General features: G+C 42.6%; 2 protein-coding genes across 4 annotated transcripts in view; both read left to right on the forward strand.

Moving 5' to 3' along the window:
• The window catches only part of ccdc88c (coiled-coil domain containing 88C), a 445,054-nt gene that overhangs the window by 397,785 nt on the left and 28,954 nt on the right, over window positions 1-18,315 (forward strand). The gene's annotated exons all lie outside the window — the stretch shown is intronic.
• ppp4r3a (protein phosphatase 4 regulatory subunit 3A) overlaps window positions 1-18,315 on the forward strand; it is a 106,292-nt gene that overhangs the window by 83,562 nt on the left and 4,415 nt on the right. For 2 of the 3 annotated variants that reach the window (XM_033027530.1, XM_033027532.1), the window contains exons 10-13: window positions 8,067-8,225; window positions 8,323-8,492; window positions 11,698-11,840; window positions 14,822-15,012. In XM_033027530.1, coding sequence (XP_032883421.1) covers window positions 8,067-8,225; window positions 8,323-8,492; window positions 11,698-11,840; window positions 14,822-15,012 — 663 coding nt within the window. The remainder of the gene's footprint in view (window positions 1-8,066; window positions 8,226-8,322; window positions 8,493-11,697; window positions 11,841-14,821; window positions 15,013-18,315) is intronic. The other variant, XM_033027531.1, reaches the window with a different exon arrangement.

Genomic DNA, 18,315 nt, shown 5'->3' on the forward strand with positions numbered 1-18,315 from the left:
CGTGGAGGCAGATGCAGTAGTGGCATTTAAGGGGCTTTATGGAAACATAGATATGGAGGGATGTGGATCACGTGCAGGCAGAGGAGATTAGTTTAACTTGGAATTCTGTTCAGCACAGACGTTGCAGGCCGAAGAGCCTGTTCCTGTGCCAAATTCTCAGTTCTATGTTTATTCAAGGACTGGTTTCCCCTGTTTTTACTTTGTTTATCTTTCAACTGGTCATCAAAACTATTAGAAGATTATTGGTCGCCATTAAGCGTTTGTAATTGTAAACGACATAAAAGCCACATAGCACCCAAGGAAAAGAGATTAATCTTTAGTGATTGGATGTGCCAGGGGAGCACTAGTTTAGGTTGTGGGCGTAAATTCTTCAGTAAGATAGCTGTTTACTATCTGTATGTGTCAAACTTTGGTTTATTTTAAATGCTGTGGTGCAGTTTAAAGTTAAATTAAGCATGATGTGGAGAACTAGACGGCAGAGTCAGCTCTGTTGTAGAGGATTAGGTCAGGTGTATTCAATGGTTTTGGTGTAACGCTGAATGCATTTTGAATGTTAAATTCTCTGCATAATTTGCTTGGTTTTGCAAAGGAAAACCTATTCTTGAGCCAAAAGCCACTATATTGACACCAACCAAATGTACCCCAGATTTTAACCAAGTGCTGAACTTTGGTAATTCAAAGACCTTCATCGCTTTCCAAACTACTTTTATGTTCTTTTTGAGTACAAGACATTAACCATATAACCATATAACAATTACAGCACGGAAACAGGCCATCTCGACCCTTCTAGTCCGTGCCGAACACATAATCTCCCCTAGTCCCATATACCTGCGCTCAGACCATAACCCTCCATTCCTTTCCCATCCATATAACTATCCAATTTATTTTTAAATGATAAAAACGAACCTGCCTCCACCACCTTTACTGGAAGCTCATTCCACACAGCTACCACTCTCTGAGTAAAGAAGTTCCCCCTCATGTTACCCCTAAACTTCAGTCCCTTAATTCTCAAGTCATGTCCCCTTGTTTGAATCTTCCCTACTCTCAGTGGGAAAAGCTTTTCCACGTCAACTCTGTCTATCCCTCTCATCATTTTAAAAACCTCTATCAAGTCCCCCCTTAACCTTCTGCGCTCCAAAGAATAAAGCCCTAACTTGTTCAACCTTTCTCTGTAACTTAGTTGCTGAAACCCAGGCAACATTCTAGTAAATCTCCTCTGTACTCTCTCTATTTTGTTGACATTCTTCCCCCACTCTATTCCCTTCTCCTTGCCTCACACCTCACCTCCTAGCCACTGGGTTACCCACATATTATTGCACAGGATGCTCGTTATACTATTACACGCAGTAACTGTCGCTGATTGTAATTATGTAATGCTAAATGTTTAAGTGTACTGGATTGGCTTGCTGTGTTACACTGTGGAATTTCAAAGTGTATAATCTTCTGACGTTGAATAGTTTTGGATCCGTGTAGAAAATGATTCCAGTTGAGCAGAGCTGCTGTTGTCAGAACTTGTCGAAACCCGATTCAGGATTTTCAGAACCATGGCAGTATACAACGCCATTAGCTTTCATAGAAACATAGAGAATAGATGCAGGAGGAGGCCATTCGGCCCTTCGAGCCAGCACCGCCATTCATTGTGATCATGGCTGATCGTCCCCAATCAATAACCCGTGCCTGCCTTCTCCCCAAACCCCTTGATTCCACCAGCCCCTAGAGCTCCATCCAACTCTCTCTTAAATCCATCCAGTGATTTGGCCTCCACTGCCCTCTGTGGCAGGGAATTCCACTAATTCACAACTCTCTGGGTGAAAAAGTTTTTTCTCACCTCAGTATTAAATGGCCTCCCCTTAATTTTCCTTTTAAAAATATTGCTGTCATGCTTATGTGGCTCTGTTTCAGTTACTACTTTCTCAGGGCTACCTGCCCCACTGTAAAAACCACAGAGGCCCTGATATTCCATGCAGTCATCATTTATAAAAGTCTATTTCAATGATACCAAACCTTTGAGTTTTTATCTGGCTGCTCTTAGAAGTGCTTCCAAAACTAGACCAGAAGTGAAGGACTTCACCTGAAAACACCTGCACTATGCTGTACCAAAGAAGAAAATAAAGATGTCACCCTTGGCATTAAAGAGCCATAGGTACTGCATGTAAAGGTCTTTCATCAGCCGCTTTGCTCGGCAACAGTAAGAAATGAGCTCACTTTTGCTCCTTTACAACAGAGCCACTCATTATCATTTCGGGAAGGAAGGATATCAACAAAACCTTTTTTGTTTAGTTTATTATCACGTCTACCAAGTTACACTGAAAACATTTAGTTGCCTGCTAACCAGTCAGCGGAAAGACTATACATGATTACAATCGAGCCGTCCACAGTGTACAGATACATGATAAAATTAATAGCATTTAGTGCAAGATAAAGTCTGATTAAAGATAGTCCGAGGGTCTCCAGTGAGGTAGATAGTAGCTCAGGACTGCTCTCTAGTTGTTGATAGGATGGTTCAGTGACCTGTCAACAGCTGGAAAGAAACTCCCTCAATCCGGAGATGTGCGTTTTCACACTTCTATACCTCTTGCCTGATGTGAGAGGGGAGAAGAGGGAGTGACTGGGGTGAGACTGGTCCTTGATTATGCTGCAGGCCTTGCCGAGGCAGTGTGAACAGTAAATGGAGACACTGGATTGGAGGTTGGTTTGTGTGATGGTCTGGGCTGTGTCCATAATTCTCTGCAATTTCCTGCAGTCTTGGATGGAGCTGTTCCTAAATGATGCTATGATGCATCCCGATAAAATGCTTTGTATGGTTGAACATAGGGATCAGCAAACAATAGTTAAGAATCTGTGTAACTACCTGTTTTGCTTCCTCAAATATGAAGTGCACCATTTGCTTTCCAACATAAACAACATTTATCTTCTGTGGATATTTCTTAAGTAGATGTTCCAGATAAGCCACCAAAATATAATTACGACAGATGTTTGTTATCATGGGTTGTAATTTTTATATGGTTGATCAAGGGGCGACCTTGCCTTCTAACCCTGTTTTTATTTGAAGGGAATAGACATTTAAAATTAATAAAGGAAGGTAAATATCGAATTCCTGAATATCTAAAAGGGCTTGCATAAATATTACAAGCTAAGTTCAGCTGATGTCACGGGCAAGACCTGAAAATGAACCATGCACTGTTACCAGGCAACATCTCTGGTGAGAAGGACGGGTGACGTTTTGGGAAACGTCACCCACTCCTTATAATAAACTTTATTTATAATAATAAACTTTATTTATAAAGCGCTTTAAACAACCGCAGTTGCCACAAAGTGCTGTACATGAGAACTCATGGACAAAAAGTTATTACAAATCATTAAAAACCGTAAAACGAAGGACTAAAAACAGTAAAAAATTAAAAGACATTAAAAGCACTAAGAACAGGAACAATGTCTCAGCCAGTGTCGAAAGCCAGAGAATAAAAATGAGTTTTTAGGGAGGATTTGAAGATGGACAGTGAGGGGGCCTGTCTGATGTGCAACGGCAAGGTGTTCCAAAGTGCCGGAGCAGCAACAGAAAAGGCTCTATCCCCTCTGAGCTTCCGCTTAGACCGTGGTACCTCAAGGAGCAGCTGATCAGCTGACCTGAGGCACCGGGCAGGAACATATAGGTGGAGCAGCTCAGAGAGGTAAGGCGGGGCGAGCCCATTCAATGATTTGAAAACAAATAAAATAATTTTAAAATGAACTCGAAAGTGCACTGGGAGCCAGTGAAGGGAGGCCAAAATTGGCTTAATGTGCTCCCTCTTTTGAGTTCCGGTCAAAAGGCGAGCGGTAACATTTTGAACCAGCTGGAGACGAGCCAATGAAGCTCGTGCGACTCCAGAGTAGAGAGCGTTACAGTAATCCAGCCTAGATGTAATAAAGGCATGGATTACTGTTTCAAAATGCTGCCGCTCGAGGATGGGCTTCACCTTTGCCAGCTTCCTTAGGTGAAAGAAGCTGGACTTAACCACCGTGCCTATTTGTAGCAATGTTACAAAATTTTGAGATTTTAAAAATCAAGTCTGTAATTTATCCCATCAGATAAAGCATAAAAATAAGTTTAATTTGACACCTAATTCACTTTCATATCTCAAGTATTAAAAAAGTTATGGCCATTTTCATACTGGGAAATGAGCATCTTGTTCCCTATTGATTTTCTATGGACATAACAAAAAAGCTGTGATCGTGAACAGTCAAAAGCCCATAACTTTCTTAAAAATTAAGAGAACTGAATGAAATTTTCAGTTATCATAGATTGAAGCATTCTGAAACAAATATAAAATAATCTTACTTGGATGACCTGAAATTAAAGCATATAATTAGTTAGTTACCTAATTGTAGCTAATTTCAGACTTCAATTACTAGATCTAAACATCTATCCATTTCTTAATAAATGATTAACATTTTTAAATAGCCTAAATGTCCAAATAATATTCACAAATAATTCACAATAAAACATGATTTTTAAATCTCATTTACATTAATTTATAGGCCAAATGGAAGGAATTTAGTGTTTAATTGCTGTAAATAAATGCCCATTTAAATCAGCTTTCCAGTGGGTTCCTGTGGAACGCGCTGGTTTAGAACGTTCACATTGCGGTAGATTTGTGCCCCAAATGCCGAGAAAAATACTGCGCGATATAATGGGCCCAAATTGAGCTACTCGCAATATTAAACTTAGTATAAAGGGATCTTTAGAAGCCCTTTTTAATGTAAAAATATACAACCTAACTTCTGCTATTTGCTTTATGAGACCCTGCGGTTGCTGGCTGTCGCGGGTTTAGAGATTGATTTTTAAACTACTATAACTATTATTCAAGGCCTTTAAACCTAATAATAGCTTTTGCGACGGGGTCTTCCAGCGATTTTTCGTTAATAATTAACTAGGCTGAACATTTTCGATTGGAACAGCTTAGAGAAAATCGCGTTTTAAACCCGCCCCCTCTAAACGGCGCCAAAATCGCGCACACCCTCAGCAGCAGATCTTCAACGACGCTTCAGGTAGGCTTTGCAACATACCTACTATTTGTTTATCTAGTTTAAAATCACCGTCCATCCTAAAACCCAGGTTTAAAACTGTTGGCTTTACGGACAATGCCAGTGGACCCAAGTCAACAAAGGGAGGTTCACGGCAGCCATTGGGGCCAAACAAAATCACCTCTGTCTTTTTTTCATTGTCCCAGAAAGTTTAAGGCCATCCAGGACTTAATGTCCTCAAGACAAGACAGAAGTGATTTTAGAGAATAGTCGTCTTCTTTCCTGAGTGGCATATATAACTGGCTATCATCTGCGTAAAAGTGAAAGGAGATGCCATGCCTTCTTAAAATTGAGCCCAGAGGAAGTAGGTATAGAGAGAAGAGCAGGGGCCCTTCTCCAGAGATACTACCTATCCCGCTGAGTTACTCCAGCATTTTGTGTCTATCTTTGGTGTAAGCTAGCATCTGCAGTCCCTTCCTACTGAAAACTAACATGGTGTTTTGCATCTCTAATTCTGACAAAAGGTCCAGCTGAAATGTTAACTGTTTCTTTTTCCACAGCTGCTGCCTGATCTGTGCGTTTCCAGCTTTTTTCTATTTTTATTTTAAACTAGATCAAGTGCAGACCCGTTGGGTCTGTTTCCCCAACGTGCGGTTGTGTGGGAGGGGGGGGGGGCGGCACGCAGCGTCACACACACTAACTATCCCCCCCGCACTCATGCTAATTACCCCCTTGATATTATGTTAATATTATTAATTTGCTCCTTTTACCCATATTAACATAGCCCCCAACTTGCAGTCACATCTAGAGAGGGGCGGGGGGCGGGCGGGGGTAGAGAGTGAGGGCAGAGAGAGAAGGGGCAGAGACAGAGAGAGAGACAGAGACACAGAGAGAGGGGCAAGAGGGATAGGGGGGTGGAGAGGAGGATAAGAGGGAGGGTGGGTGAGGGGGGAAAGGTGGGGGAGGAGAGAGAGGATGAGAGTGAGGGGGAGAGAGAGGGGGTGCTGAGAGGGGTGTGAGGTGGGGAGCAGGGAAGGGGGGGAGGGTGGAGGGAAGAGGGTTGGGGGTGTGGAGGGGAGGGGGAGAGGAAGGAGGGGGAGAGAGAGGGTGTGCTGAGAGGGGAGGGGGAGAGGTGTGGAGCAGGAAGGGTGGAGGGAAGGGGGTTTAGGGGAGGAATGGTGGGGGAGGGGATGGAGGGGAGGGGGGGGAGAAAAAGAGGGGAGAGAGAGGGTGGGAGAGGAGGGGGGGAGAGAGAGAGGGGGGTGAGGTGGGGAGCAGGGAGGGGGAGGGAGGGTGGAGGGTAGGGGGTGTGGAGGGGAGGAGGTTTAGGGGAGGGAGGGTGGGGGAGGGGGGAGAGAGGGTGTACTGAGAGGGGAGGGGGAGAGGTGGGGAGCAGGGAGGGGGAGGGAGGGTGGAGGGAAGGGGGTTTAGGGGAGGAATGGTGGGGGGGGAGATAAAGAGGGGAGAGAGAGGGGGAGGAGAGGGGGGAGGGGGAGGAGAGGGGGGAGGGGAGAGGAGAGGGGTGGAGAGGGGAGAGAGGAGAGGAGAGGGGGGGAGGAGAGGAGAGGGAGGAGAGGAGAGAAGAGGGGGGAGAGGAGAGGGGAGAGGAGGGGGGGGAAGAGGATGGGGGGGGGGGGGGGGGGGGGGGGGAGAGGAGAAAAATGACGGCCGTAGGTGGCGGCGTTCTCTCGGAAATCGCAGCACAGATGGCCAAAACCGGTCAAGAACAGACTTTTAGTAATATAGATTGTCAGCATCTGTCTTAACTGTGTTTGTCTTTTACTATTAACTGGTGATTCCTCTTGCTGCTGTTCATGGAATATCATGCATAAAATGTTGATTACATTTTCTAATAATAGCCACTGCACTACAGAATGTAATTATAAGTCTACTAGGTTTTTTGAATTGTACGGTAGTTAAGAAGAGCAAAACCAGATTAATTACATCCAGACTGTCATCTCACTGAAAAACGTAATAATGTTGGTATATTGAATGTGTGATAAAGTTCTGTTTAAATTATTTTGAGATTGCAACAGTTTAAATGTTTTGTTTAAAATTTATTTTAAAGGTACAACACTTTAAAGGATGATAATGATTCTAATGGACTAATATGTCAGCACTGTTTTTAGTTTGGTTGGCGTTGAGCAAGATATTGGTTAAATCATTGATAAATATTTTAATCAGCAGAGTTGGTAGTTCCTTTCTCAAGGCAGTAGTGCGGTGAAATGTCAGCTACACTCTGCTGAGGTCCTGGTACACGTAGAATGAATCTTCAATCTTGCAGCAAAAAAGACTGAAAATCTGGCACAAAGTGCCACCTTATGTTATTAGGACAACCAGTAAGAATGCTTAAGATGGACACAAAGTGCTGGAGTAACTCAGCGGGTCAGGCAGCTTCTCTGGAGAAAAGGAATAAGTGAGGTTTCGCATCCTCAGACTGGAACTCACAGGCAGACTTGCAGTCTTAAGTCAGCCTGCCGAACCAAAATGTTGCCTGTTCCTTTTCTCCAGAGATGCAGCCTGACCTGCTGAGTTACTTCAGCACTTTGTGTCTGTCTTCACTATAAACCAGCATCTGCAGTGCCTTCCTACACTGAAAATCTGAAATCTTTTAATGGATCTTTATTGAGAAATATAGTCCCATACGATATAAATTTCAGCTTGTCAGAAGAATAACTATGTACCGGTTATCAATGTGTCTTTCAGCCTGCTAGGAAGTAAAACAAAACATAATGTGCCATTCAAAATTCCCTTGAAGGGCCTGTTCCTGTGCTGTACTGTCCAATGAGAAGCCTTGCACTGATACAATTTCCATTTAATAATCTTTGGTTTGTGGCTTTGGAAACTAGTTATTTCTGTTAAATTGTGTTGTATTTTGCCACATTGCGTATTTTGACTTTAATCCATCTGCTATTCAGATTTCTTTCACAGCAGGGTAAATAATATAAAATTATTAGAGCTTGAGGCAAGCTGATCATTGTCTATTTGTGCTGCTTATTTATTGTACAGAGAAATACCTGAGTACCAAGTTGTTCAGATCACGTTCTTCTTTTGTTCTTCAGAAGACTTCCAGACAGCTCAGCTTTTAGCCTTAATTTTGGAATTACTCACCTTCTGCGTGGAGCATCACACCTATCATATTAAGAACTACATTATAAACAAGGACATTTTGCGGAGAGTGCTCGTACTGATGGGCTCCAAGCACGCCTTTGTGGCCTTGTGTAAGTCGAAGGTTCCTGGTTTATTACATTAATTTGCTGACCTTTCTCGGATTCGCTGACACTTGATGTGATATTTTGAATGTGCTGTAACTTTCAGGTGCACTGCGCTTCATGAGGAAAATAATTGGTTTGAAAGACGAGTTCTACAATCGCTACATTATGAAAGCTTTTCTGTTCGAGGCTGTGGTGAAGGCATTTCTGAACAACGGGTCCCGCTACAACTTGCTAAATTCGGCCATCATTGAAATGTTTGAGTTCATCAGAGTGGTAAGAATCGCTGGCTGACAGAGGTGCAGCTTAGTCATCGGTTAACAAGGGCAGAATGAGTATCATTAATACATTGTGCTGCCACATGGATTTATACCCTTGTTCTGTGGCCAACTTTAACCACAATACTGCCCCAGGGGAAGTTCTCATACCTGTTCCACAGCCTGAATGAATGAATGAATGAATGATATCTTTATTTCGAACGATTATAAAAAAAAGAAGAAGAAAAGAAAAGATGAAAATGAATAAATAAAAGGAAAATTACATATATACATAAATACATACACACATACATACATATACATGTACATATATACATACATACATATACACATATACACAACATATATGTACATACATAAATTTAAAAATCAAAAGCCAATTTCAACATAATACACATTAGACTAATTCGAAAAGGGATAGGAAGAAGCCTATGCTTGCCAAGTCCTACCCTCATTCTTCACCATTAACAAATGCAAAATTCAGTAAAATAAACTAAACAGACAATTCAAATAAAACTACTCCAATCAAGCTATTAAGAAAAAAAGAACAAAAAAAGAAAAGAACAAAAAGAACAAGCACCATTAACATCTGTGAGATTTACATTCTCCTTCCTCATTACTGTACTTTTCAAAGATATATCTTTTGTACATTTTTTTAAATTGCATTATATTCATACTTTGTTTAATCGTTTCATCAAGACCATTCCACAAAACCACCCCACAAATGGAAATACACATACTTTTTAAATTGGTCCGAGCATAATGCTGTTTCAAGTTTAGTTTCCCTCTAAAGTTATAACCCCCCTCTCTGTCTTTGAACAGTTTTGTATGTTTACAGGTAGCAGTTTATTTTTTGCTTTATAAATTATTTGTGCAGTCTTAAATTCTACCAGATCCTTAATCTTTAAGGTGTGTAATTTTAAATACAGTATATTGGTGTGTTCATGATATCCTACATTGTTTACTATACGAATAGCTCTTTTTTGTAGTGTGCTTAGTGATAGTAAGGTGGTTTTGTAGGTGTTGCCCCATACTTCCACACAGTAATTTAAATACGGTAACATAAGTGAGCTGTACAGAATATACAGTGCTCTCTCATTCAAAACATGCCTTGCTTTCCCCATCACTCCAATACTCCGTGCTACTTTTGCTCTCACATGTTTTATATGGGGTTTCCAGCAGATTTTGTGATCAAGAATCACACCCAGAAATTTATTTTCATACACTCTTTCTATTTCAACATTATTTATCATTACTTTTACTTGTGTATTTATTTTGCGTTTTCCAAACAGCATAAGTTTGGTTTTGTTTAAATTTAATGATAATTTATTCAAATCAAACCATGTATTTAGTTTACTCATTTCTGCTGTGACCACCTCCAAAAACTGCTGCAAATTGTCCCCATCACAGAAAATATTAGTGTCATCTGCAAATAACACAAATTTCAAGAGGTTTGACACCCTACATATATCATTAATATACAAAATAAATAATTTGGGGCCCAAAACCGACCCCTGTGGGACTCCACAAGTTATTTCTAAGCATGTTGATTTGCAGTCCCCTATTTGCACAAACTGATGTATTTTACTTGTGGAGCTTCTCATCCACTCTAATACAACCCCTCTGATTCCATACTTTTCCAGTTTTTTGATTAGCAAATGATGATCAATTGTATCGAATGCTTTTTTCAAATCTATAAATACACCCACTGCATATTTCTTGTTATCTATAGAACTGGTAATGTCTAACCACAGGCACAGGAAACAACCTGTCAATGTGGCATTTAAGATGGTTTTAGAGACGCACATGGATGCGCAGGGAATAGCGGGAGATGGTTCAGGTGCAGGCTCAGGTTAGTTTAGCTTGGCATCATGTTCGGCATGGACAATGTGGGCCAAAGGGCCTGTTACTGTGCTGTGCTGTGTCAAGGAGGTGGTTCAGTCCATGGTGGACAATAGTGCTGGAGAAACTCAGCGGGTGCGGTAGCATCTATGGAGCGAAGGAACGTCCCGAAACGTTGCCTATTTCCTTCGCTCCATAGATGCTGCCGCACCCGCTGAGTTTCTCCAGCACTTTTGTCTACCTTCGATTTTCCAGCATCTGCAGTTCCTTCTTGAACATGGTTCAGTCCATGTTCTGCAGAGTGCCCCACTTCTGTCAGGAAACACCAAAGCCATTTTCAACTCTGCACTAAAAAAGCAGGTTCAGTCCAGCATCCGGCTGAACACCTTGCCCATAGCAGGTTGCCAAAGTCTGCTATCCAGAAGGCAGTTGGATGGTTGCATCCTCAAGTCAAGTCAAGAGAGTTTATTGTCATATATCCTGCTGTCATATACGGGTGTCAGAGGTTATGGGGAGAAGGCAAGAGAATGGGGTTAGGAGGGAGAGATAGATCAGCCATGATTTGAATGGCGGAGCAGACTTGATGGGCCGAATGGCCTAATTCTGCTCCTATCACTTGTGACCTTGTATCTTTAGTGCATCAACGACAACAAGAGCACAGAGGAGAGCAGACTCCTTAAGCATCCTTGCCACACACAGCCAAGGAGTGAATTTTTTTCTTTTTTTTGGGGGGGTGGGGGTGTTGTGCATTGCTAAAAGCAAGTTTTATGGTAGCATTTTCTGTTTAAATTAATTGTATGTGTTGTAACAATGGGGAAAAAAAGGTTATCCATACTACAACAACAGCAAAATACACTGGTCCTCTACATCATAAACCAATGCCGATGCTTTAACATATTCTGTGTATAGATGTTTACATATTCTGTTGTGTTGCTGCAAGTAAGAAGTTCTGTCTGGGACAATATAACACCTTTGAACCCTTCATAATCTTGGAATTTTATGTATGTAGTCCTTTCATTCGGAAGATGAAGTAGATTTTTTTTCACAATTCATCTTACCTTTAAATTATTTAAGTTCCGCTTAAAGCTGCTGTGGAGACCTGAAAAATCGAGGTCCATATGTTAGTCGTATGGCACAGAAACAGGCGTTTCAGCCCAACGTGCCCATGCCGTTAAAGATGCCCCAATTACACTACCTTGGCACATACCCCTATAAACCTTTCCTATCCATGTCCAATTTCTTCTGAATGATGTTAATATATCAGATTTTGTAAAAAGATATTTACTTAATTCCGTTATTCTGGAAAGTGAATTTTTAATATTTCCATTATTGGTTAAAGCAATCTATTTTTCTCATAACAGGAAGACATCAAATCCCTGACAGCTCATGTCATAGAAAATTACTGGAAAGCACTTGAAGACGTGGATTATGTGCAGACTTTCAAAGGACTGAAATTGCGATATGAGCAACAAAGGGAAAGGCAAGATAATCCAAAACTTGACAGGTGAATCTTATTTTTTAAATGTCAATAGACAATAGGTGCAGGAGTAGGCCATTCGGCCCTTCGAGCCAGCACCGCCATTCAATGTGATCATGGCTGATCATCCCCAATCAGTACCCCGTTCCTGCCTTCTCCCCATATCCCCTGACTCCGCTATCTTTAAGAGCCCTATCTAGCTCTCTCTTGAAAGTATCCAGAGAACCGGCCTCCTGAGGCAGAGAATCCACAGACTCATAACTCTCTGTGAGAAAAAGTGTTTCTCATCTCCGTTCTAAATGGCTTAACCCTTATTCTTAAACTGTGGCCCCTGGTTCTGGACTCCCCCAACATCAGGAACATGTTTCCTGCCTCTAGCGTGTCCAAACCCTTAATAATCTTATATGTTTCAATAAGATCCCCTCTCATCCTTCTAAATTCCAGAGTACACAAGGCCAGCCGCTCCATTCCCTCAGCATATGGCAGTCCCGCCATCCTAGGAATGTGTTCTTTATTTTCCTCAAGGTGGAGATGTATAAAATTAGGAAGTATTGGTCAGGATATAATCAAAACTAAATAAAGGGAATGGGAGAAAATCAAAGTTGAGTTGGGTGATATCAAACATGGAATATTGTCGTCTTCTTATCGAGTCCACACCACAACATTAGAAATGATTCAGCCAGAGCTGAACACACTTCTCAGCATCTGCATGCAATGGCATCTTGTGCTTCTTGTGCATAGTGGTGGAAAGATTGGTGGAAATAGGGCTGCGACGTGAACGCTCTTTCCTTGATCCCATGGAATATAGTAGGAATAGTTTACTTCCTAATCAAGGCATGGATGTAAGAACATGAGACAGGTGTAGAATTAGGCCATTCAGCCCATCGTCTACGCCATTCAATCATGGCTGATCTATCTCTCCCTCCTAACCCCATTCTCCTGCCTTCTCCCTATAACCTCTGACACCCGTACTAATCAAGAATCTATCTATCTCTACCTTAAAAATATCCACTGACTTGGCCTCCACAGCCTCCTATGGCAAAGAATTCCACAGATTCACCACCCTCTGACTAAAGAAATTCCTCCTCATCTCCTTCCTAAAAGAACGTCCTTTAATTCTGAGGCTATGACCTCTAGTCCTAGACTCTCCCACTAGTGGAAACATCCTCTCCACATCCACTCTATCCAAGCCTTTCACTATTCTGTACGTTTCAGTGAGGTCCCCCTCATTCTTCTAAATTCCAGTGAGTACAGGCCCAGTGCTGTCAAATGCTCACCATATGTTAACCAACTCATCCGTGGAATCATTCTTGTAAACCTCCTCTGGGACCTCTCCAGAGCCAGCACATCCTTCCTTGGATATGATGTCCAAAATTGCTCACAATACTCCAAATGTGGCCTGACCAGCGATTTGTAGAGCCTCAGCATTACATCCCTGTTTTTGTATACAAACCCTCTCGAAATAAATGCTAGCATTGCGCTTGCTTTCTTCACTACCGATTCGACTTGCAAATTAACATTTTAGGAATCCTGCACCAGCACTCCCAAGTCCCTTTGCACCTTCGATTTCTGGCTTCTCTCATTTAGAAAATAATCTACGCCTTTATTCCTGCTACCAAAATGCACGACTCCACACTTTGCTACACTATATTCCATCTGCCACTTCTCTGCCCACTCCCACATCCTGTCCAAGACCTTCTGCAGAGTCCCTGCTTTCTCTACACAACCTGCCCCTCCCCCTATTTTCGTATAATCTGCAAACTTGGCCACAAAGCCTTCAATCCTTGTACGCCAAGAATCTGGGAAATAGTGTGTTAAAATACAACCAAAATCACCAAGAAGCATTTCAGAGAGTCAGCCACAAGCTACATTAAGGTGGGCCAGGGAAAGACAAGAACATAAGGCCAATGTCATCAAAGACCCGTACCACCCTGGCCATTCTCTCATTTTGCTTCTCCCATCGGGAAGATAGTATATGAGCCACCAGTTTCAAGAATAGCTTCTTCCCGGCACCCATCAGGCTTTTGAACACGACACAACACGAACATCAGCAACTATGACCTTTTATAGACCCAGTCTTTTGGTGCAATCCGGAGTTTAGGGTTTTTTTGCACTTAGTATTAGTTATTAATTGATTATTTTTTCTGTATGTATTGTGTTAAAGCCCTGTTAAGCTGCTGCAAGAAAGAATTTCATTAGTTCAGTTTGATTTAATTTATTATTGCCACGTGTACCAAGGTACAGTGAAAAGCTTGTTTGTTGCGTGTTATCTTGTCAGTGAAAAGATGAAACATGATTACAATCAAGCTGTCCACAGTGTACAGATGCAGGATAAAGGGTATACCATTAAGTGCAAGGTAAAGACAGATTAAAGCTAGTCCGAGGGTCTCCAATGAGGTAGATGGTAGGTCAGGACCGCTCTCTAGTTGACGATAGGATGGTTCAGTTGCCTGATAACAGCTGCTAACATTATTCCATTGTGATACTAATGACAATTAAACATTCTTGACTATTGTTCTTGATGTTAGAAGACCATTTGAGATTTTGCAAATATTTGACATCAATCTGATCCCATCTCAATACGAGCTATTTATTTCCCAATTGTAGACATGATCATACAATGTGGAAATAGGCCTTTCGGCCCAACGTACCCATGCCGACCAGGGTGCCTAGTCCCATATCCTCCTCATTTGGCCCAAAACCCTCTAAACCTTTCCTTTCCATGTACCTGTCCCAAGTGTATTTTAACGGTCCTAATTGTACCAGCCTCAATACTTTCTCTGCCAGCTCGCTCCATATACCAACCATCTTCTGAATGAAAATATCTACAATTAAATTAAAGTTCTTGTTGCTGTAGTGTGTTTTGAACCTCCGTTCTTAGTTGATTTTTTTTTATCATACTTATCATGCTTTAAACAGGTCTTTAAAATTTTTTTTTTTTAATTGTGGTTCCCACAATGTGAGAGTAAGAGTGTCCTAATGTCGTATTTTCCCCCTTTGGAATTTAGTATGCGTTCCATCTTGCGAAATAACAGGTACCGAAGAGATGCCCGCACTCTGGAGGAAGAGGAGGAGATGTGGTTCAACACTGAAGAGGATGAGATGGAAGATGGGGAGCCAGTAATATTACCAACTGACAAGTCCAAGAATGATGACGAAATCATGGATCATTTCGGCAAATTCATTGAGAGGAAAAAATGTATGTAATCTGTAATCTGGCATTTAAGTATGAACTGTGGTGATGGCTTGACTGAGGGAACATCAAAAGACACGTGTCTTATTAATTTGAGCAATACATTGCTTCATGGTCAGTTCGTTCATGGTCATAATAATAATAATAATAATAATATATTTTATTGTCATTGCACATAGGTGCAACAAGATTTGGTATGCAGCTCCCATACAATGTCATAACTTAAACAACTAATAACATTTTTATACCCCGAGAAACATAATTTATTTTAAAAAAAGATCAGTAAAACAGTCTAAAGTGCAAATATGTCTGCCGGGTCGATGTGCGACGTGACCATCCGAGTGAGACATGAATGGCCATGCTCCTTGCCGTGAAAATTGATTAATTATGGTGCTGTGAAAGACCTGACATTGCAGCTCCACAGTATGTCATGTTGTGGCTTGTGGGTGGAGCACCAAGGCAAATTCCTTGTATGTGAATACTTGGGCAATAAACTTACTTACAGTAATCTCAGGTGGAACGGTGGTACAGAAGGTAGAGCTGCCCCCCTCACAGCACCAGAGCGGTATTCCACCCTGATCTCGTACACTGTCTGTGTGAAAGTTTCCACGTTCTCCCAAAGACGTGTAGGTTTGTAGGTTAATTGGCCCTCTGTAAAATTGCTCCCAGCGTGTGGAGTATGTAAAAGTGGGATAGCATAGAACCAGTGTGAATGGGTAATCGAAGGTCGGTGTGGGCCGAAAGCCTATATCTCTAAAAACAAAACTAAAATCACTACACAATGGATGGAGCTTTGTAGTTCTCGGCTTTTACTGGGTACCAATATTGGCCGTTCCCCCTCTAGGTCACAGGTGAAGGGCGATGTGATTTATTTTTAACCCCCAATCCTCTGACCCACCTGAATTCCTTGCTAAAGCCTACCTATGTGATGATTGATTATTGAGTGAGCGGGAAAGGATGTCATTGACATCCATTAAACTGTATCAGAGAACTGAGGGGGAACACATGGAAACATAGAAATTAGGTGCTGGAGTAGGCCATTTGGCCCTTCGAGCCAGCACCGCCATTCAATATGATCATGGCTGATCATCCAAAATCAGTACCCCATTCCTGCTTTCTCCCCATATCCCATGATCTCGTTAGCCCTAAAACCTATAGCTAATTCTCTCTTGAATACATCAAAGCAAAGTCTGTATTGATATGTTTAAGAAGGAACTGCAGATGCTGGAAAATCGAAGGTAGACAAAAGTGCTGGAGAAACTCAGCGGGTGAGGCAGCATCTTTGGAGCGAAGGAAATAGGCAGCTTTTCGGGCCAAAACCCTTCTTCACTGATATGAAGGTGGGGGGGGGGGGGGGGCAGGAAGATGAAAGGAAGAGGTGGAGCCAGTGGGCTGAGGGAGAGCTGAGAAGGGGAGGTCCATTTCACCACTAACTTCCATCCGGCACTCAAATACACCTGGACCATTTCCGACATTTCCCAACCATTTCTTGACCTCACTATCTCCATCGCAGGGGATAGACTCCTGGCCGACATCCACTATAAACCCACTGACTCCCATGGCTATCTGGACTAAACTTCTTCCCACCCTGCTTCCTGTAAGGACTCCATCCCCTACTCCCAATTCCTCCGTCTACGCCGCATCTGCACCCAGGATGAGGTGTTCCACACCAGGGCATCGGAGATGTCCTCAATCTTCAGGGAACAGGGGTTCCACTCCTCTACTCTCTCTCCCCATCCCCCCACTCGTAACAAGGGCAGAGTCCCCCTTGTCCTCACCTTCCACCCCACCAGCTGTCACGTACAACAAATAATTCTCCGTCATTTTCGCCACCTCCAATGTGACCCCACCACTTGCCACATCTTCCCATCTCCTCCCCTGTCTGTTTTTCGCAGAGACCACTCCCTCCGTAACTCTTTGGTCAATTCGTCCCTTCCCACCCGTACCACCCCCTCTCCGGGCACTTTCCCTTGCAACCGCAAGAAATGCTACACTTGTCGCTTTACCTCCCCCCTTGACTCCATTCAAGGACCCAAACAGTCTTTCCAGGTGCGGCAGAGGTTCACCTGCACCTCCTCCAACCTCATCTATTGCATCCGCTGCTCTAGATGTCAGCTGATCTACATTGCTGAGACCAAGCGTAGGCTTGGCGATCGTTTCACCCAACACCTCCGCTCGGTCCGCATTAACCAACCTGATCTCCTGGTGGCTCAGCACTTCAACTCCCCTTCCCATTCCGAATCCGACCTTTCTGCCCTGGGCCTCCTCCATGGCCAGAGTGAGGACCACCGTAAATTGGAGAAGCAGCACCTCATATTTCGCTTGGGCCGTTTATACCCCAGCGGTATGTACCTTGTCTTCTCTAATTTCAGGTAGTCCTTACTCTCTCCTCCCCTTTTCAGCTCTCCCTCAGCCCACTGGCTCCACCTCTTCCTTTCTTCTTCCCCCCCCCACCTCACATCAGTCTGAAGAAGGGTTTTGGCCCGAAACGTTGCCTATTTCCTTCGCTCCATAGATGCTGCCTCACCCGCTGAGTTTCTCCAGCACTTTTGTCTACCGTCTGTATTGATATTATGGACTGAAGGCACCATTCTAGATTGTCAATGCGAAATCTCACATTGCATCTCGAATGATACCTCATTCGAGAAGCAATGGCAGTGCTGGCTCGAAGGGCCGAAAGGCCTACTCCTGCACCTATTGTCTATTTGTTGAACCAAAACTAAGGTCACTTCAGCACAAAATGGTGATCAGAATGAACTAATGAGGTGGTGGGAGGTGGGGTTTATAATTTTGGCTTTGATTTAGGTTAAATCCTCTTGCTTGGATTTATTTCTAGAATGCTGGAATTCTATTAATTTCTATTAATTCTAGAATGCTGGAAATCTCATCACAACGGGTGCATTTGCACCCTCTTTTGCCAATTACCCTGTAATCTTATTTCCTTGCTTTCTCTATAGCATACAGAACCAGATGTCCCACACCCCCACCTAAATTGTATTCTACTTAATTCACGATTTTTCTGCCATGTACACTGTCCTCAATGGGGGGAAAATAGGAGCAAGATTGCTTCAAAACCCTTTTCTTAGTTTTTCAATGGACAAAACCTTACTTTAGAGATTTAGATATACAGTACGGAAACCGGCCCTTCGGCCCACGGATTCCACACCAACCAGCGGTCACCCTGTACACAAGCAATATCCTACACACTAGGGGCATTTTACAGTTTTTTTTTAACCCAAGCAAATTAACCTGCAAACCTATACGTCTTTGGAGTGTGGGTGGAAACCAGAGCACCCAGAGAAAACCCAC

Source organism: Amblyraja radiata, chromosome 9, assembly GCF_010909765.2.
Source record: "Amblyraja radiata isolate CabotCenter1 chromosome 9, sAmbRad1.1.pri, whole genome shotgun sequence".
In the NCBI taxonomy this organism is placed as follows: domain Eukaryota; kingdom Metazoa; phylum Chordata; class Chondrichthyes; order Rajiformes; family Rajidae; genus Amblyraja; species Amblyraja radiata.